The sequence below is a fragment of the Onychostruthus taczanowskii genome, unplaced genomic scaffold (genome assembly GCF_017590055.1).
Source record: "Onychostruthus taczanowskii isolate IOZ18803 unplaced genomic scaffold, ASM1759005v1 scaffold1, whole genome shotgun sequence".
Taxonomy (NCBI): domain Eukaryota; kingdom Metazoa; phylum Chordata; class Aves; order Passeriformes; family Passeridae; genus Onychostruthus; species Onychostruthus taczanowskii.
The window spans coordinates 5,800,362-5,821,836 of record NW_024496525.1 but is presented as its reverse complement, the minus strand read 5'-3'; the positions used below and the strand labels follow the sequence as shown (position 1 = coordinate 5,821,836).

The 21,475-nt window shown below is 42.8% G+C and overlaps 1 protein-coding gene across 4 annotated transcripts in view; it reads right to left on the bottom strand.

Annotated features, from left to right (window-relative positions):
* Positions 1-21,475, bottom strand: part of DPF3 (double PHD fingers 3) — a 167,278-nt gene that overhangs the window by 77,001 nt on the left and 68,802 nt on the right. For all 4 annotated transcript variants that reach the window (XM_041416632.1, XM_041416713.1, XM_041416468.1 and 1 more), the window contains exon 3: positions 18,253-18,360. In XM_041416632.1, the coding sequence (XP_041272566.1) occupies positions 18,253-18,360 (108 nt within the window). The remainder of the gene's footprint in view (positions 1-18,252; positions 18,361-21,475) is intronic.

The window sequence follows — 21,475 nt, the reverse complement described above, 5'->3', positions numbered from 1 at the left end:
CCAAAAACACTCTTAGACAAACACTGACTTTGCACATAGATTCTTGCGTTTTTGTTTCTTGGTGCCATTCTTTTGGAACATAAAAAGTGTCAGAGGAAACTATACGTTACGAGTCCATGAAGTGCTGTTTAGGATGGATAAATCCAAGGGTAGTACCTTAATAACCACTACCTCTTTAAAATCATATAGGTGGTCTAAAAAAGCCACCTAATTCACAGTAAACAGAACTACTGCTGAGTGAATGCAGCCACTAAGCTCATTAAGAGGATGTGGCAGGATGTGTCTGAAAGTGCAGTGCAGTGGCTCAGCAAGCAATTAAATCCCATGACAGTTTAAAATGAGAATCCATCAGTGTCACAAGAGTGTGAAGCCTCAGCATCTCCGCTGTTCCCACCCCCAGCGTTTTATTTATTATGGTGTATTGGGAACATGGGAAGTCAAAAAGATTATAATGAAATATGCCATATAAAAACCAGATTAAGCCTGCTCTTCTTTGGGGAAATATGCAGAGAGAGAAGCTGTCTGTTAGCTGTCGAGTTTGCAAAAGATACCATCTTTTGGGATGGTGCTCTCTGCCAGCAGACTGAGTGCCCCAGGGGAAATGGTGGTGAAAAACCCAGACAAGCAGCATCCATCCATCCATCATACGCTCATCTCTACATCTCCAAGGCACAAATATAGCGTTAGAGTGCAAAGGGTGGGGGCAGGGGGATGGAATCCCTTAAGAAAGAATGGGGAGACAATGCCTTACGTGAATAGCTGCATTCTGTAGCTTTTCTGTGGATGCACGGCCAGACTCTCCTTAGCTTGTTTGCTTGCTTGCTTGTTGTGTCCATGGCCAGCACAGTGACTTGTTAGCATCCTTGGAACTGATATATTCACAGCAGCGACCAGAACCGGGCATACTAAAGGCAGGGCTCTGCCCCTGCCAGCACAGCACAGCACAGCCCTTCACTCCTTCTGCAGATCCAGATCTCCAAAACCCTTCTTTCACTACACCACATCCTGTTATTCCAGGGGCAGATGCTCATGTTATTGCTATTATGATTTAATGCTGATCTTCCATGGCCCCTGATATCCCACCCTTTTCTCCCAACACTCCTGCAATTCAGCACCCATCTGCAGCAAACTTGTCACTGCCAGTTCTACACATACATGGTCCACAGAACCTCCTGTCAGCCCAGCCCTGGCCCTCCCCTGGGAAAGATTACTGATAACACAGACTCTCACAATGAGTCCATAAAGCCAAACAAAAGTCCCTAGAGAGTAGTAACCATCAAATTCACTTTATTTTTAATCCAAGCTGCAAAATAGCCATGCTGTACTAGAGACTGTAAGGCTACTCCAGTAATTATTTGTCTCTCCCACCTATCTCACTCTAAACCTCATGTATATTATTGCACTCTCAAGGTAAACTGGGCTGTGGTGAGAACAAGAATCCAACAACTGACAATGATAAACCACTTCTAGAAGACCACTTGAAAATATTAGAGCATTTATTTCCACAGAAACAAACCATTTTGAATGAAAAAAATAGTTTACAGGACCCTCTATCCTGTAAAGATCTGACAATCTTAGCAAATGTTTTAAATTATAGGCACTACTGAGGTTTGCTCTAGGGAGCACAGGAAGACTGGAAAATCCCACTGTCTCCCTCGCACCTCTTTAAGGAAAGCTGCTAGTGTCATGATGAGGCTAGGGGATGGTTGGAGGAGGGGGAGAAAGGAAAGACAGAGGAAGATCTTATGTGGGTGGGACTGTACACTCTCAGTCTTTAGCCTGAGCATAACTGCAGAAATATCAGAGGACAACCTTGAGTTTTGAGACTGGGATTCAGTGGAAAGCTTCCATCAGCCCCTAGTTAAAATATGTCCCAGGAAGCTACAAGACAACAGAAGGGAGAAATAGGGCTGCAGGAAACTGCAGAGGCCCTTACACATAAGGTTAAGCATTGTTTAGTTCAATCCGCTACCAAAATGTGGTCTTTACAAGCAGCTGTATTTCTCTGGCAGACTAGAATGTCTCCATAAAATCCCTCTCAAAAAAAAAAAAAAAAAAAAAAAAAGGTAAAACAAAACAAAACAGCCCTCTTGTCAGTTGTCTCTTGCAAGTTTTCTACAGATTTATTTCTCAACACAGATATAAATCATTGTCACATATAATAAGCTGTACCTGCTTCTCAAAGACTGCCAAATTACAGTATCAGACTAAATGTTGGATCAAGTAACTACCCTCAGGGCTGAAATCATCTCCATTCAGAAATATCTCCATTCAATAGGATTTTTCTAGCACTTATTTTTGTTCTGGTAACTCCTGCATTTATGGGCTCACACTGCACCACGACTTCTGCAGCAACACTGTAGGCACTATCAAGGGACAGGGGCAATATAACTGATACAATTTAGAGAAAAATGTAAAGTAAAAAGCTGTTCCTTTCAGCTTTGTGCCACCCCAACAGGGCTTCTGGTCTGTTGGGAGTACAATAATAACTTGGGCTATCTGTAAATGGTCATATAGAATCACTCACACAGACAGTTGATGGACATTTTGACCCCTCCAAAGCACCAGAATTAAATAATTAACCAGACAGTTATCAGCAAACACCAGTGTCCCCCTCCCCACAGGTGGGATAGTCATGCCCACATTGCACACTCTGCAAAGGGTAGCAGGGAGTGGACCTCCACCGCAAGCAACTGCACTAGGTGTGACAGAACTGAATAAAAACACTTGTACTGCACACAAACTCATACATAAACCATGTGCAGAGCCAGCCATGCCAACCTTCCTGCAAATTCTGTGAGATTCTGCATAGCTTCTCGTCCTTATCGAGGACAGTGGAGGGGATACCTTTAGTAACAGATAAATCTCTGTAATGCAGTTATCTCTCAGCTGCAGTGCACAAGCATCCCAATTAATTCAGTCCAGGCCTAGCAGAGCCGGCACTAAGCCAGAGCTGATAAACCTGCCAAAGCCAATCTGAGTCCTGCAGGGATCCTTGGGAACCTGCTCTGCACGTTCTGCTGCTCCCTGCTCAGGGGGTTTGTGCTCAGCTCTGCCTGGCTCTGCATGGAGGGGCAGCTCCGCTAGCGAGGCCTTTCTAACACCCAGAGTTCTGGGCAGCTGGCAGAGACCCCCGCTCACCCCGAGGCTTCAGCAGGGCAGGGCAGGGCTTCTGAGAGCGCTCAGCCTGATGCCAGCTGTGCCAGCCCCGGTCCTGCGTGGCCCCTGCAGAGCTGCCACGTGCGGGAAGGCAGCGGAGCAGCACAGCTCTGCCTGAGGCTCAGCCACGCACACCTGGGGCAGCTTCCCTGGCTCACCGAGTGCTGAGCTACACACACCAACGGAGAACAGCAAGGCAATGATTTTAGCTTGGGATAGGAAGCAACCACCCCAGATGCTGCCTTCGGCATCTCTGCTGTCCCACCAAGTGATGCTGAGCCAAGTACTAACAGAGGCACTCTCTGCTTTTCCATCATCTGTCAAATGGAGATAGTCTTCACCTATCCTCTGGGGTTTGGTAAGGCTTGTTTAATATTCATAGGCATTCAGGCATTCAAATAAAGGGCACCAAAAATGCAAGGTGGTCTTACAGGCTCTCACAAAGACAGATTTCAACATATTTTCTTTACAGCCAAGAAAAGCACTCAAAAAGTAGGACTATTTCCACAGATACCAGATTTCAGTGGCCAATTCACAAATTCCAAAGGACAAAGATAATATTTACTCCTATGTTAAGATACATCTGACAAATGAAGCTATATAAGTGAAAAATGTTATTATAAGAAGGAAGGCTTGTAATAGAAAAATGGCATTAGATGCTGGTAGGTAGCCTTTCAAAAATGGGAAAGAACAAAGCAAATTATCTCTGAGATGCTCAGGTCTCTTGCCACAAAAAGGCAAGCAATTTCAAGAGGCCTATAAAGGGTTTAGACAAAAAGGTGAACCTAGAATTAATAACAGAATGGTAAACAGGAAGATTAATGGCACCAGAGAAAATGCAGATGGTGAAGCCCAGCCTGCAGGCTCAGCAAGCCTCCAAAGAGGGAGGGGGGAAAAGGCAAGGTGTAAACAAGGTGACCTTCAAAGCCACGGGAATGCCTGCCAACAGGCCAGCCAGAGGGCATCCCGAGACACAGATGTGCCAGCTGGGGGAGGCGGTCTCATGACAACGGGAACAAGATTTGTCTTCTTCAGAATTTGCAGGGAGGCAATACGGGTAGTGGCAGAAAATATGACCATTCATTCAGAAGTGGCACAATTAAATGCACAGGTAGGAAAAGGATGCCTTCCATTTTGCAAAGAAAATACAAAAGAATTCCCTGAATATCCCCACTCAGAAAGGTCTTGTGCCCACTTGTAAAGCCTGCTCAGGCAAGGTGTGGGAGAGGAGAAACTGGTTTTCACCAAACAAATGTTTTCCTTGAGGGTTTATGCTTTAATTTTATGGTAAGAAGGAAAAAAAAAAAAAAAAAAAAACCTCAGCACATACTGCAAAGCAGCTCTTTAAGCCCATGATGGTATAAATTTTCCCCATCTTGGCATAAGTCTGTTCACTCCAGATGGCACATTTGGGTTGAAAGCAGGTAAAGATTTCTCAGAGATCTCTATGTCCAGTATTTACAGAGTTCCCTTGCTCTGCCTCAGTGCTTAGTTGGTCCTTCTGTATGCCTGGGAGATCTCAGTTCTTTGCCTACAGTAAAAACTGGGAGAGAGAAATCTATCACAGTTCTGCAGGGAATCCTGGCTCTGTCAGGCCTGATGCTTAGATCATTGTGATCAGCCAGGAAAATTAAAAGGTAAATGCAATCACACATTTTTTTTTAATCAAACACCACAGTGGGGCAGTGCTAAGGGGAACAATGCTATCTCTGCATAAGCCTTGTACAGAATAAGCCAAACATGAACTGTTATGGTATCCAGCGGCAAGAATATTAGGGGAAAACAGAATAAGAAACAACATTACAGCACTACAGCTCACTGTGGGAAAAAAGCAGACCCTAGCTATAGGAGTCCAGCAGGCAGAGTATTCACACACTTTTTTTTCCTTTCAGCCTGGCTCCAAGTAAATCAAATCTGAGTATTTCAGGCAAAAAGTGGCCCATATGAGTTCAGTGCTGAAACCAGCTAATTCAGTGCTAGATGTGTAAACAGACATGTCTGAATGTGTTTTCTTCTGATGGGCTGCATACCAATGAAGATATTGCCATGACCTCTGGTTTCACAGTAGGAACCACAGGTGCTGGATGAGGTCAGGCAGCTCACGCAAAGCCTGCACAGCCCAGTGCTGTTACATCAAGAAGGCTTGACCCAAGCAAGCTTGGCTGGCAGCAGGAGCTGCCCAGTGGCTCTAGGCATGAGTACACACATGTATCCAGAAGGTCCCATCATATGGCTCTGTTGATTGCTTTTTGAATAGAACAGGAATGGAGAGACATACCTGAAAACACTAATGTGGCAGTTAAGAAGGAATCAGGAAAAAAAGGAAGAAAAACAGTAAGATGGAGGAAAGGTACTATACTCCTTCTCCCTGTCTGCTGCAGCTAACTAGAACATGCTTTTTCTGAAAACTGCTACAGAAAAGTCTGAAAAAATGGACTCTGGGCCTTGAATTATGTCTTTTCAATATCCCTCTCCTTTCTCCTCTCTGCTAACAGAGAAAGACTGTAAACTCCCAGACCCTGAAAATATACATTTCCACACCTTACAAAATACAGTGAAAATAGATGATAATGGGGAAGAGAGAGAGAGAGCCATGCAAGGGGAAAACAAAGTGAAATAGAGAATAGCTGCTCTTCTCTCCTTTCCTTCTGCTCAGCTTTCATTTCCCTTTGTTCATCTAACACTGAGCCAAACTAAGCCAAAAGGAGCTGCCATGCTGGGCTTCAAGATTGATGGCTGCAGGCAGACTCCACAGTGAAGAGACGGATGACTGGTCATTTCCCGCGATGCACTGAAAAACATCCATCCTTGCAGCCATGCTGAGGCCATTTGTGCTCCTTTTGAAATGATAGATAAACACAGGCAGCCAGAGGCACCTGACTGTCCTTCTCCCTCAGAAGGACACAGCTATAGTCCTCTGGGTTCCTTGAGAAGGTCGCTCTGTCCATCCCTGAACATCTGGCTGTGGGATTTGCTAAGTCTCTCTCTCCCCCGGCAATCATCCATCTATTAGAGCACAGCGCAGGTTGGAAGAAAACGGTGAAGAGAATGGCGTGACAACCTCATCAATCTACAGCTACACGCTTGGCTATTTAGTTTTCTTTACACTATTCCTAAATACGGGGGGGAGTGGGGGGGGGACGACAGAACTGCTGCTGGTATGAAGGAGGGAATTGTGGAAATGGCAGTGTGGATTGAGTAAGTCCTTATGACTATTAAAATGTTGTGCATGTACTAAAGCAGTAGGGAACTAATTAAGATTCAGGATTGGAAGGCAAAACAAAAAAGTTGGATGCACTCTTGTTCCATCTGTAGCACTTGCTGAGAGTTCAGATGTACTTGGGGCATCATCTCTAGCAGAAAGAGGTTAATTTTTTTATTTTGCCCACTCAGATATTAACAGAAAGCTCCCTGGAAGAATATACTGTAAGTATATTTATAGTGCCAGCCCTGGTATAGCAGCTTCAGAGGCACAAAGCACTTAATCCTGAGTCCTTTCTATTTAGTTAATAGTGTCTTTGTTGCTGATGCTGTCCTGGTCTATAGCACTGCTCACAGATACAGCCTCTGTGTTTCCAGTTCTCCTGCCGTGCTGCTACCTCACTTAGGCAGTGAGCATTACATGGCAGATGTATCCATAGCATCACTTACAAATTAGCATCACTGCAGAAATTCCTGTAACCACGAACCTCACTTTGTCAGAGTAGCACATGTCTGTAACTGTGTCATTTACAGACATTGCACCAAGGAAATCATGAGAAGATAAAAGCATTCACCATCCCTCAAAAACACAAAGAAATGAGTCACTTGCTTCAAGTGTTTATATGTAGTTTTAGTGCTCTATCTGAGCCAGCTTTGAAGATTTGTCCTTTGTTCCCATCATGCTATGCTGTTTATTTTAGGCCAGCAACAAAAGGATTTTCACTACAGCTCTTTAGGACATGCATAGGATATTAATCATGACCATGTGTTTTCCTAAGACATAAACCCCATACTTGCCAAGGGCAATCACATGCATTCAGAATGACATAATTTCCATCAAGAGAGGTAAAGTTTTCATCCTTTCTCTTACACCAAGAACCATAGCTTTAGCTGATGGAAACCACTGCTTGCTGTTGTCTTCATCAGAACTAATACCTACAACAGCCAAGGTCCCAGGCCTAAATTACCTGGTTTGTTTAAGGGGAACCATGGTCCAAGTGCATTGTAAATGAGATCATTTGTCTAGAAGACATTGCACATAAAAGCCATATCTACCTATTCCAGTGTATTGCATCAAACCTCTTTCCCCAATGGAGTTCTTACTGGGAACGGATGCTATTGCAAACACTAATGGTGTCAGAATCCTGAAGAATAAAACACCTGTAATAAACTATTAGTCAATCAAATGCAAAATGCAGGGAATACTGAAATTAATCATAATCTAGTAAAAACATACTTAATATCTCTTGGGTGTGAGGCTGTAAAATGTTTACTACAGAGAATGGGAATGCAGAATGGAAATTTCCACCAGGGAAAGTTGGTAGGAGGTACAGGGATGTGGGAGGGGAAGTCATCATACTCTCTCCATTCTACTCTCAGCAATTCTATAAAGCTTGGCTTGTAAGAGTTGAAACTGAACATTATATTAACATTTATTGCTCATTCCGTTATATTATGCACCAGGAAAATAACATCTGCTATAAATATTAGAATATTTCATGCTACAAATCAATTTAATTTGCTGTGTGTCATGAGAACAATAAAATTTAATAAATAGGGAGTTTAAAACCATATTTTATGTAATTATATTCCATAATATCTTTGCTGGGTTTTGCTAACATTTTCTTCTATAAAGCAGCACATAGGTACTACCATGCTGATGACCTAGTAGGCCAGTGACTTCACTGGGCTCTGTGCAGGATGTTGAGTACCAGACCTGCAAGTCTGGTCCAACCCAGTACTTTACACATAACTTAACTTTAAGCACGTGACAAGTCCCATTAATTACTAAAAGATCACTCATGCTCCTAAAGCCCAGGCTCAGGTGCTTTCCTTTGCTGGGGTTAGACAGCTTGGCATCTTATGAGACTAAGTCCTGGGGACTTGATCCTATAAGCCGTTTTTCATGTGATTACCAGAGAATTCCCAGAATTACTCATATGAACGCGCAAAATAGATGCAATGAATTAGATCAAAAATACCCATTTCCTAGGATCTTGTGTCCAGTACTTGCATGTGAACAGTACCTGTGCACTGCAAAAACCCTTTTGATGATGTGGCTTATCTTTTCTCAGCCATTTTTACCGGCTATACTTAGAAAAGGGGCAGTAGGTTTGCCAGGAAAGCTGTTCAGGTTCAGTTTTAGCTCCAAGACTCCTACAGGGTACACAGCTTCCTGTTTGCCCCTCCCCATGCTGGAGAGCTGGTGATTTGTGCCTTGAGGGAAACGGATCTGACAGGTTCCAGCATTTCCCCAGGCACCATCCCCTGGTGCTTCCCCAGTGCTTCCCATAACCCTTTCTTCTGGTAAGCTTTGAGCTTACCTTCACTCCCTCTTCATTTTAAGGTTAAATCTGTTTATTTCATAAATAAATAATCCTGATAGTTGCTTACACACATCGAGGTTAATTTCATAGCAGGAGGATAAATCCCACAGTGTTCTACCTCTCCAGGAGGAATAATGTGTCTCCTGGAGACACAGCACTCTCAGTCAGACCTTGGCAGCTTGAGAGGCACATGCGGAATAACCTTTCCCCAAAGACACATCCTAGCAGCCAGATGTAGGTCAAACACAGTAGCCAAGAACAATGAAAGAGCAAAATAATGGGCTGGATAGCTCAGAGAGGGTGGTGGCACCACAAGAAAGCTCTCTCTCAAACAGTCCAGGTATTTCAAGCCAATGCCATCTCAGCTGCCTGAGACCTCCCCATCATGTCTTGCAGATCAAGCCCCAAGAGATGACCTGCAGTCACACTCCTCTACTGAAGTAGAGGCTTCAAGGAGATCAACAGCACAATTCATTTCTTCCATTTAATGGCCCACTGTAATGACCAGAACATTTTTTCAGAACAGCCTTCCTCCGAAGTCATCATAACTCTATTTTCACAAATATACTAAATACAGCTAAGATGACACAGCAGTGGAAAAAAATACCTGTAAGTGGCTGCACTGCTTCTGAAATTACAACAGCCTTGTGTCTGTGGGGCACTACACATGCAGCCTATGTTCCATTCCCAGTGATAAGATCCAGAGAACTCAGAAAACTAGATTTAACAGCTTCCAAAATTGCCTTATCTTGTTCAGTTGCTACTGCTTCCTTAGTCTGATGACTAGAGCCAAAGGGTTTGGCTTCAGTGGGCTTTTGATCAAAACCCAGAGGGGTTCCAAAGCCCAATAGCTTTTTCATGCATCTCTCTCCTAATTATGCAAACTGGCTCAGCCACACAAGAACCAGGAGTAATCCTGGGTGATTCATACAAGCCATCTCAGCTAAACAACAGAGTTCTCCTGGTAAAACTTTGAATATAAAATACGTGTAGTGACCTGTTCCAGATCTTACAAATGAAAGAGAAACTATTTACACAAAGTTAGTCCTGTAAATTCTAACAGCATGACTGTGGAGTTAAACAGCAGAAACAATGTTTTTGATTTCTTGGCTGGACTATTTATAGAATATTATCTGCTTTTCTAGAAATGAGTGTTTTACTTCCATAACTGCAAAATCACGAAATTCCATTTGGGGGAAAATACATATTTACTTACAGTCACTGAGCTCAGTTAGTCTAAGAATTTGCAGCTTATGACATGTAACAACACCAAGCAAGAGCAGTGCATGATTTGAAGGAAAGGTTAGCGCAGCCCTGGCAGCCATGACATACAGAAGGCTGGCTCCCCACTGGCCAGAAAAACAAAGCAAGAAGAATTACACTGTGCAAAACTCAAGATATCTTTCCAGCAATTATACTGCACAGCCAGCCTTGCAAAAACTGGCTCAACAATTCACCTGTGGCGAGTCTCTTTATTTGTATATATGGGTGTGTAACAAATTCCTTATTTTTTCATCATCATCCTGGTACATATAAGCCCAGGCTGTGCACCAGAGCTGGTACACTTCCATACCAGTTTTGCAAGGATTTCTGCAGATGGCCAAAACATTTAACACTGGCACTTTGAGGGCTTGGTAAATGGCATGATTTATTCATTAATTTCTTTTTATTTAGAGGCCTCCCATACCCCTTCCAATCTCTCTAAAAGTATTTATTAAATATCTGTTAGGTACTTTTCTGAGTCAAAGGAGACTGATGTTTTAGTACCTCCATTTCACACACTGAGAAGCTGAGAGAAAAAGACAAATTCCTTTGGCCCTGGTCCTGTGTGGGGCATAGGAGATGCAAGGATGTGATGGTGTGGTATGACTTGAAGTGCAGAGATGGGCACCTCTACTACAGATTGGCAACAGCACAAATGCATATTTTACTGCAGCACTTCTATATCATGATTCTGTGACAGTGAATACATGCAAAACCAGACAGGTTCTCTGTTATTCTTAGTGCCATGTAAGAAAAGAAAAGAAAACTTTATCTGGCCAGAGATCTGGACCAGCAAAGGTCCCTGTTTTAGGTAGAATTGAAAGGTGGTAGATGAGATGGAATAAAGAGGCTAAATGTGTGTATAATAGAAAGAAGCTGATACACAAGCTGATACAAAACATTGATGAGTTTTCTCTTGGTGACAGAAAGTCACTTTTTCTGTCACACAAGTCATAGCTGGATGTGTGCCTTAAAGCAGCAGTTCTTGCCTGTGGTGCCATGTCCTGCTGTGAGCACAAGATTAGTGGAGAATTGGAGCCTACTATTTCGATTCAGGAGCATTGAAGGACGCACCTGTAAGCTGCAGTTTAGCTGATGAGTAAACACATACTAAAATTTAGGCCAGAAACCCAAAAGAAAAGGCCCAGCAGAATTCAATATTTATACTTGTACAAAAAACCCAGCAAAGACAAAAACCAAACACCTCTGTCATCCCCACTCCCAGACTAGATTCACAATGGAAAGCTTCATTTTGTTCCGAAGTGCTACAGAAGTGTGACACACATAGGTACATGACAGACCAAGCTCAGGACTCAGCATGGGCAGGGTGCAGATGTGCTTTCCAACAAATCGAATGGGAACTGAAAACCATCCACCCTCCCCGTCCCAAAAAAAACCTTAAAGTTGTTTTTGTTTTGTTTTGCTCTACATGAGGTGACAAGAATAAGGACGGGTGAGTACGGGTGAGAATGAGACGTGCTCTCGGCTAAGGCGGCCCGGGCGCTGCTCCCAGCACACGCCGCTCGGAGCGCGGGCCGCTCCAGCCGCGGGGGAATTCCCGCTGGGAGCGGCCCGGGCGCGGAGCTCCCGCTGCCCGCCGCGCCCTCTGCCGGCCCCGCCGCGCCGCTGCAGCCGCTCCCGGCCCCGCCACAGCCGCGCCGGCGCTGCCGGCCGCGGGGATCCAACGCCCTAAAATCAGGGATAGTTCAAAGAACGTAGCACAAGGGACGGGGAGAGCTGGGGGTTCTGTTTGCTTTCTAACACAAAGTACTTCGGAGTGCAGATCGACTTGAATTAAACGCAGACTTTAAATGACATTTTAATTTCAGAATTTTGGAGAGCCAGGAGCAAAACTCACAGAAGTTTGCTAACAGGCTATTAAAATCCATCTTACATGAGAAATCCAGACCAAATCATCAGAGAAACAAACCTGCTCCTCTCGAGCCAGGTCCACCCTAAATGCAGGGCTCGTTATGGCAAATGTTAATAAAAGCCATGAACAATTTAAAAAAACCTAAAATAAACTCTACACAGTTTATCTTTGATAAACTCACATCTGCAGAGATCTGTCAGCAGTCTGAACAGCTGATAAAGCCTCCTTCAGGAATACTGTATCCAATTCATCTGCATATTATAGACATACTCTTATTTGGCACCAGAATTATTCTTCCAGTTATGATCCTAAGATGGTCTTAATGGACCTTAAAAAGGAGCCATGTCTATAACATAACATGACCTTTAATTACAGAAATAATAGGAAAACTGTCAAATAGTAGAAAACGTTTTTGTTAAGAAGAGATGTGCCTCTCTTTATAGTGTTCATAGCGAAACAACACTGCTGTCTTGTAGTACAGAACAGGAACCAACCTGTGATTGTGTAGAAATTGCTGAAATCAAAAGTGAAACCAGTCAATATTAATTGGCATATGGGAGAAAAACTGTAAAAGAAAATTCTCATGAAATTAGTTTTGAATTATTTTTTTAGGCTCCAATATCTTGGAGTGAAACTGGGCATAGCAACCAGAAGCAGAAAAAAATAATATGGAACTCAGCAGCACTGTGTTCTTTCTGTGTTCTTGGGTTTGATTTCCAGCTGTACCACAAACCTCTGGCTAAAACATCATAGAAGTAGTTTATGCCCTTTGTCGCTCATTTCTCCATTTTGGAATCAAAGTATAATCAAGGTTTTGGAATTCGCTGTATTTTGTGTATCTGGACAGTAAGTATATGGCTAAGAGGACTTCACAACCCCTGGGATGATGATCTAACATGCTGCTTGAGCCTCGAGATGCTATCGTACAAGTGATACTACTGCAAATTATGTTCTTTGCTTTTTAATGTCATCTTAACTTTATCTTGGTGAAGCGCCCCATCTTAAAGACCTCCACAGACATGCTGAGAATCTCCCCCAAGAGTTGGGAGCATTCCTCACTTCCCAGGAAACACACAGTACCTTGTACAATCAGTCACAGTCTCCACAAAGTAAATAGAGATGCTTTTAAAAGATAATAGCTTATCTGTAAGGATTTAGTTCATTCATCCACAAGCACACTCACCGAGGTATACCCCATATGTCAGACTAAAAACAGATCAGGCAACTGGAACTAAAAATCTGTTTTCAATACTTGCTTCAGACAACTACTATGGCTCATAATAGCAAATGAAAAATACTTTTGTTTGCTTTTACTATCCAACAACAGGTAAAAAAATCCCATTTCTGTAGCTCAGCTGAACACCAGACTGCCCAGATATAAGAAAGAGGACAGACACTAGCACAGGACCCCAGCTCATTCTCAGCACATTAGTAGCATAAACAAACTCTACTTCACACCTTCTGAGTGGGAAGGCTGCCGACTCTGAAAGTTCACTGTGGGCTTTCAGTCCAAAACCAAAGGACGTCAGTAAATTGACACAAAAGCATTACAGTCATATTCCTTAGACTTACACACCATGTGAAATAAAAGCTCTGTAGGTATGTATGTGTGCTATATTTAGCCATCTTGTAAGACTAAAGTAGGACACTACCAATTCAAACTCCACGGAGTTTTTGGCCACACTCACTGTATCTGTTCTCATCTGCATAGGTGCAAAGCTTGGGTAATACCTGCCTGTCAGCAGGGTTTACTGTAGGCAATAGCACTACCACAATTTTGATAGCTGACCCAACACAGAATCATGATACTACCCAGCATCATGAAACCACTAAGTATATAGGACAAGATCAGTTATGATTTCAAGGGGCCTTGGGTCTAATCCAGGATCTCCCTCTCATTTCTAACCCTCCTCTTTCCAACTGCTCTGATTTTGCCAAGGGCCAGAACCATACTGCTCACATTCACACCACTTGCAGTTCACAGTAGTGGTAGAGCTAAAAATTCTCCTTTTTCTTACACTTCACTGGAAGTCAGGCTACCTAACTCAACCCTCTCCCTCACCCATTCCCAGACTTCTCAAGCACAGGAGCTCAGCCCTGTTCTTCCTCTTTTACTGGGCAGAACAGGCAGCTGGGTGAACATGGAAGCATGAGCTGCTTACAGCCCTCCCACTGCTCTGTGCTGAAGTGCCATGCAAATACCACAGCTCGATTCTGCAGAGAACCAGGTTTCCTGTACTTGGTTGAACAGAAGTCTAGTTTCACAAATATTATATGAGTATCAACACCTAGTAAGCTTAAAATTCTGCACTTAGGGAATGTATCTGGGAAAACATAATCCAGGAGTGCAGGACAGGCTGTGATCTGCCTGGCTAGGGAGCAGCTCAGGGACCTCAGCATCTTGGTGGACCATGAGCTCAATATGAATGAACAGTGTGCTGCTGGGGCAATAAAAAAAATAAAGCCAACAGGATGCTGAGTTGCATCAGCAAGGACATCACCAGCCGAGATAAGTAATTATCCTAATCAGTGCTTGTCAGGCTACACCTGGAATACTGTGATCAGTTTTTGTCCCTGCTGTACAAAAGAGGTGTGGACAGTCTGGAGGGGGTGAAGGGAAGGGCTACAAAGATGATCCGAGTCCTGGGAAGCCTGCCATATGGCTGTCTGAGAGAACTGGGTTTGTTCAGACTTGAGAAGAGAAGGCTTAAGGGAGACTTTATAACCATGTTCCAGTATTTAAAGAGTGGCTACAAAGATGGAGACACCCTTTTTGCAGAGTTATATGAACAGTATGAGGGCTAGTAGGTACAGGTTACTCCTATGGAAATTCCAGTTGGACACAAGGGGAAAATTTTTCACAGTGAGAACAATCAGCCATTGGAATAATCTGCCCAGGGAAGTGGTAGATTCCCCAACACTGGACAGTTTTAAGATTTGGCTGGACAGGGTGCTGGGACATCTTGTCTAGACCTTGCTCTTGCCAAGAAAGGTTGGACCAGATGATCCTTGAGGACCCTTTCAATCTTCTATTTTATGAACCTATGAAATCACAGTATTGGCAACATCATAATATATCACCCATGGCCCAGGATTTGTTTCAAATCTGTACCAATTTTCATAGGAGTCTTGACTGCTACGCTATAATGACTCAAGTAACAGCTCATACCCATTACAACAGTGAACTCTAGGCTACACTTGAGCCATAATGCTTGGTTTTGATGATAAGAATATGAAAGTAAATGTCAGGAACACTTAGTAAAAATCCTGAAGATCTGGTTGTAATATTGACTGTATTGTCAGTAAAGGCACTGTCATAAATAAGTGTTGGCAATACTTTATTTCTCCTGAATATCTACTGGATAGGCCAGTGGATGGGAGGGAAGATGCATAGAAATAGCACAAACATGAACACTGCTAGACCTTTGAACAAACCACTTTAGGGGGGGCAATGCATCCATGTAACCCTGAATACAGTGGCAGAAGAAAATAGATATTTAAAGGCTGCATCAGCAATTCCTATTCCAGTGTTCACACCTGCACAACTTTGACTGTAACTATTCTTAAAACCAAATACCTTTATTTTAAACCAAATAAAACCAACATTCAGGACAACAAAACTACCATCTTCTCTTAAGAAGCAGGCATCAACTCACCCCAGGAAAAACATTACAGTGCACCTTCCATTTTACAAAAAACAGCAGACCATTGGAGCATGATTATTTTCTTCATTAGATTTTGGTATTACTAAATGTGAAACTCTTGCTCACTGAATGGTGTCATGCACTACATAAACTACAAAAGTAGGTTATAACTGTAAACCTAAAAACTAAATAAATATAGTATACTATTTTATAAACTAAAATAGTATACTATACTATTACTAAATGATCTATTGTACCCTTGAACTGCTGGCAAGACAATAGTTTGATTCTACTTACTGACCAGCCAATGACTAGCTATGACTTACCAAAACAAAAATCCTAGGTCTGTGTATCTCCTGAGTTATGTAGGCGTCTTCTGAATACAGGAACTTCTGAATACAACTTGTTCCTATAATAAGCCACTGTGAAAGCCCAGGTGTAGTCCAAGCAAGTATTCACACCCCTGGTGCCAACCCCATTGACTGCTGGAATAGCAACTTTTGGATAAAAGATCCTCTTCTGTGTTTGTTACAGTGGTTGTCTTACAAGAAGTACTTCTATGCAGTTAACATAATACAACTAAGGTTTAGCTCTAATTTGATGTTGTAGAAGTGTATTGCTTGCACATGCCATATAACGATTATATAAATCTATAAAAATATATTAACAATTTCACATCCTCCTCTATAAAAATCAACTATTTGCATATTAACCAAGCATAAGCACTCTCTAGCTGCTGAGAACAGCTCTAAGGAATTAACAGAATGCCCAAGTCCTAGGTGTAGTGAAACTATGGAACATATAGATTAGATTTCTTTCAGATTTATTTTATATGTCCTACAGCTGTCATCTCTCTGCTTTTTAATATATCTTAAATTTCCACATCTTTTCCCCACACAACCATCTGATGTTTAACTGAGGACAAAGAAGTCAGCATTAGGTAGCTTCCTAGGTTCAGCACTAGGTTTTACAACAGTATTCCCCTCCAAAACCTACAGTATTTCTGCTGTCCATGTTGCAAATAAATTATACTCTCTTTCTCCTAAATTCTAAAAAGCTACCTTTAAATGGAGGTCCAAGGTGTTCCATAGGTTTTACACATTCAAATCAGAGAAGGGGAAAATCCCACTTTTGGCTAGTGAGTCTATTCTGGATATGCACAGATGGAGTGAAACTGTTTTGTGGTATAACTGATAAGAAAAGTTAATCACTAGATAGAAATTGGTTGGAAAATAGATTTAAATGGCAGAGCAATATAACTCGCCTTATTTGGTTGCCACCGGCAATGCAACAAAAGTAGCACTCCTGAGATGCAGAGGAGATGTTTACAGCAGGGAGAACAACGCAGAGACAGACATGCTGAGGTCTCTTTATCTGATAACTTTGTGGTAATTGCCTTTCATGCCCTGTGGCATGTGGGATGCACTAATTTGGCATTCAGTGAGTACAGCAAAGAAGAGTAATGCAAACAAAAAAGAGTCAAACTCTACCCTGCTGCTTTACCTTACAAAATTACCAAGGCACAGCAGTATTAGCATCATCACAAAGTCTAAGGTAGGCACTTTTATGAGCCAACATCACCCTCTTCCTAGAGTCCAGTCTCATTTTCATCAATGTATGTGCCTGATTTCATCAGCTCTTTCTAAGCAGCTCTGCTGTGAGGTCTAGTTCTGTTTTCTGGCTGAAATTTTGCCCTTGGTTTGAACCCCAACTGAGTGGTAATAGGAATGTCTTCCTCTTTTCCAGCTGTCCACTGACGTCTCCTATACTGAAGGTAGAGAGTTTTGAAAAACTGTTCTACCAGAATCAACAGGAATTTTGCCTCTGATTTTAATGGGTTTTGAACTTGTCTCTGTTGCCCTTTCCTCTCTCTTCACCAACTACTGCATAGAAGCAAAGTCATCAGTATTGCTGAGCATAGCTCAGTTCCCAGGCACCTTCTTCTGTCAAACAGGTTTTTTAAATATTCTAATTTACATTTGGGGGTTTTCTCCTGTACTTTTCATACTGACAGTGTCTCACCTCTTAAAAACCACATACAGCTGTGAGTATATGTGTTTCCTCTTTCTCATAATAGCTGACCCCAGAGACAGCAAGCCTTTATTGCTAACTGCAAGGAAGAATGCACAACACTAGGCTCTACCTGACACAGCTGCAGCTCCTCCACATCTGCTTTACAGTCACTCATTCAGCATCCAGACTCATCACTTCACATAGTTTAATTGTGGAAGAGTAGCAAGGACAAGAAGAATGGAAGAATAATAGACAAAGATACATATACTGTCAGACAGAAATACACAAATGAGGCATATGGTTCCTATTTTTTATTATTTGTTGTTCATAATCTGGTCATAGCCCTCATCACCAGCCCCACCAAGAAAAATCTTATCTTATACTTACTGTTTCACACACACAGTGGTCCCTTTCACAAAGATTAGGCAGCAGATACCAGTGAGAGTTTGTATTAGTAATTCACTGAGGAAAAGTTAGTAATACATTGATTCTTTACATCCGTGTTAATTTTCTAATAGAAGCCAGGATTCAGCCCTACAGAAGGTAAATTCAGCTCCCCTTGCACTCAGTACAAGTTGTTCACATTTTTGTAAGGGATGAGTTGTATGCAGAGGGTTTGGTGGTTATGGTTACAGCAAATCAAGTAAGATGCAACAGATGCAATGAGAGATGGTTGGAAAGCAGCAAAGATAAAGTCCAAGGTCTAAATGCCAGGTTTGCATGTATGCCAGCTGCTCTGCAGCTTGGGATGGGCAGGCAAACAAATACTTACCAGGTTTGATTTCCAGCAGCTTCAGCCTGGAATCCTCAGGGGGATGCAAACGCCTCTTTTTGCGCCAGCAACGTGCTGGGTATGTGTACAGCTGACCTGGGGCCAGGCCTGAAGATTAAAGGCAAAAAATTAATCACATTTCAGTTTGTAAACCACAAGCACTGTCTCTAGCATCTTTGTTCTTGCCCTTCCAGCATCTTCTTGTTTGAGAGTTCAATCCTGCAAATCATGAGGCAGAGCTACACACTCAAGGCATCCAGTGCTCCTGAGGCTCTTCAGCACCTCTTGGGATCAGGCCTACAGAGAATCTAGGTCTCACTTAGATACTTCACTCAGCTCAGTGAAACCAGAGCTGCACATAAATAATTTGTGATTTCTTCAGGGTAAATAGAATTTCAGACTCTCCTGGGTCACAAGGGCGATGCCTCCTCCACAGGCAGAGAAAGCCCCTTGAGAGAGAAGAGATGAAGTTCTGACATGCAAATCTTGAGGCCCTGATGCACAGAGCAGGTCAGGAAATTTGTGTCTTCCAAACGGGAGCAAACCAAGACCCAAGAGGTCTGACTCTGTATTTTTGTTTACATTCTGGACTTTTGTTTGAATACTAATTCTTCATTTTGACTCTTACTTCCTCATGCCAATATTCTGAATGAGGGAGGAAATACACCAATAATGTTTATATCATTGCCTGTTCCCTTAAATCACATTTGGCATCACTGGGTTTTTGAGCTGCCCTGGCTCTCCTGACAGACACCCTTCAGCCAATGTTTGAGCTGTACTTTTCTCTCCTGCATTCAGGACACAGCAGGGCTTTGTGAACGCATCGCTACTTAGGGCACAGAAGCACACTGACAAGTGCTTCAAAGTGTCCTCAACTGCCCCAGATAGTCATGACACACAGAAATACTCAGCAAGAAAAGTTGGAGGAATTTAATTCTCTCCTCTGCTTTTTCTGCCCTCTCTGTCCACCAGTTCTGGTTTGGCTCCTCTGCCCTTCTGCTGTTCCTGTTGTCTTGAAGGGGCTACAAAGCATGACTTCAATTCCAGACTCATTGTTCTCAAAAACCAGGTAAGACCACATAAGAGGGAGAAGAGGAGTGGTGTTGCTATATCTGAAACTGTACTGACAGTGAACAGCTGGACAGCATCAAGGGGGTGCCAGTAAAGCAGAACAGCTGAAGGGCAGGAGGATGGCCAAAGAGTTCTCTCCTCTCTTCTGAAGCAGCCAGGAGAGAATATCAGCTGGGGAACAAAAGCAACTCACCAGACCAAATGAGGATAATTTCAAAAAAAAACAATATCCTCTTACTTGGGGGTGGGGAGGAAGACACAATAACATAATTCACCTTGAAGGAACGTGCTCATCAAATTCTGCAGGTGAGACCTAATTTCCTAGTTTTAAATATTTCAACTGTTGGGAATGTCAGTTCAGACCCCAGCATCTTCCACCGACTTCCAAGGCCTTGGAGCATCTATGGCATACTGCCTGAGTATGGCCAAGTGATGAGTATCTGCAGAGATTCTGGCTGTTTCAGGGCAGAGAATGCTATTTGACTTGGACTTTTCATGCCCTTCTTTCACTGATGCCCAGAAAGCTGGGCATTGTGCACATGCCAAGAAGAACACATTTCAGAACAAGTTGCCTAAGACCGGTTTGGAAATAAAAATGGGAATAACTAGCACTTATACAGTATTTGGGCACCCTTCTTCACGCCACTTTGCAAACATTAACCACTGCAAACAATTGCTATAATGATGAGGTGGATTGTGTCTGGCTCTGATGTGAGTAATTAAAGAGGTGGAGGCAAGAAGCCCCACCCTTTCTCAGCAGGTTCTGTGCAAGGACTTGAAGACAACATTGAAATGGCAATTGCCAGATCAAAGCAATAGGACAGAGAATCAGCTCTCCATTGCACGGGCCTCCACAGAGGAGCCATTTGAAGGTATAATTACCAAAGCTTTTGTGCCAGACAGAGACGAGCAAAGATCTATTAGTCTGCGGGAATATCTGCTAATGTGAGCACTCCTATACAAAAGAGCAGTTCTGGATTCAGCCAGGACAGCAAAGCCAACTACACATGCTGAAAGCCCAAATTTAGAAATTTAAAAGGAGAATTGGGAGAGCCTCTTTCTTAGAGAGTGGCAGGTAGATCATTAAAAACAGATGATCCAACATCCACCTCTGCAACCCTTCAGGTAAACTCTCTGTTGCTACTTGTAGTACACCTGTTCATTAATATACTGCCATCCAATGAACTTAAAATACGTACCAGATTTTCACTTCATTCAACCCACCAATGCTACCTTCACTTCTCTACCCTGTTCCTCATCTGTCCCTGTGCTGGCTCACATGAAGTGTAGATCTTACACAAAGGAGAGGCAACAAGGAAAGGGTCAGTTCTGAATGCTCTGAATATAGCTCCTTCACAGGCAATCCTGCAGTGAATATGGAAATAATGCATATTACCATCTTCAGCCCTCTGTGGGTTGTCTCTCTCTCTGGTACCTTATAGGGCAACCAGAGAAGGTTCCAACCATTTGCTTACAGAGGAAATAGCAGAACCTGCAGTGAGTTATGTTGTTTATCTCATTAGTGTAGGAGAGTCATAACTCAAAGCTCATGTGAAAGGCCAGGGGAGGAGGGGAAAAGGAGGGAGTTATGTGCAGTATTGTGTGAAATTAACCCTGAACTGTTTATCATGAAATGCAGAGTTCTGACTCCTTTAACAAAGAGAACAGCAAGAACTCAGGTTAATATGCTGAGTTCCTGACTCTTCTGTGTTTTTCAAGTCTGTGTAAGTGAAAAGCTGTCCTGGAGCTTTGCCATTTGTCTTTATCTAGTTTTTCAGGTTAGGGATAGTAAATGGTAGTGAGCACAGCACACAAGACAGATACTGGGAAGGCTGGCAGAGAATTTTCAGAGCCCTTTAGTATGGGCACGAGCACATTGTGTACAGACCAAAACTAGGCATGCTAGAATTGTAGAGGGATGCCTTAACTCACCATAATACTACAAGAAATAGATGACACAAAGACATTCAGGGAAGCACTAAATGGGCTAATAAAATCAAGAAAGAGCAAAGCAAATATGGAGGAGGAGGGCTGGTTCATTTCACACTGATTATTCTAATTCAAAACAACAAAGTCATCAGATTTGGTGGCCAACGCCGATGCAGGAGGCTCCTTTCACTTGATACTTTCTGTGAAGAATGTTCCACCATTA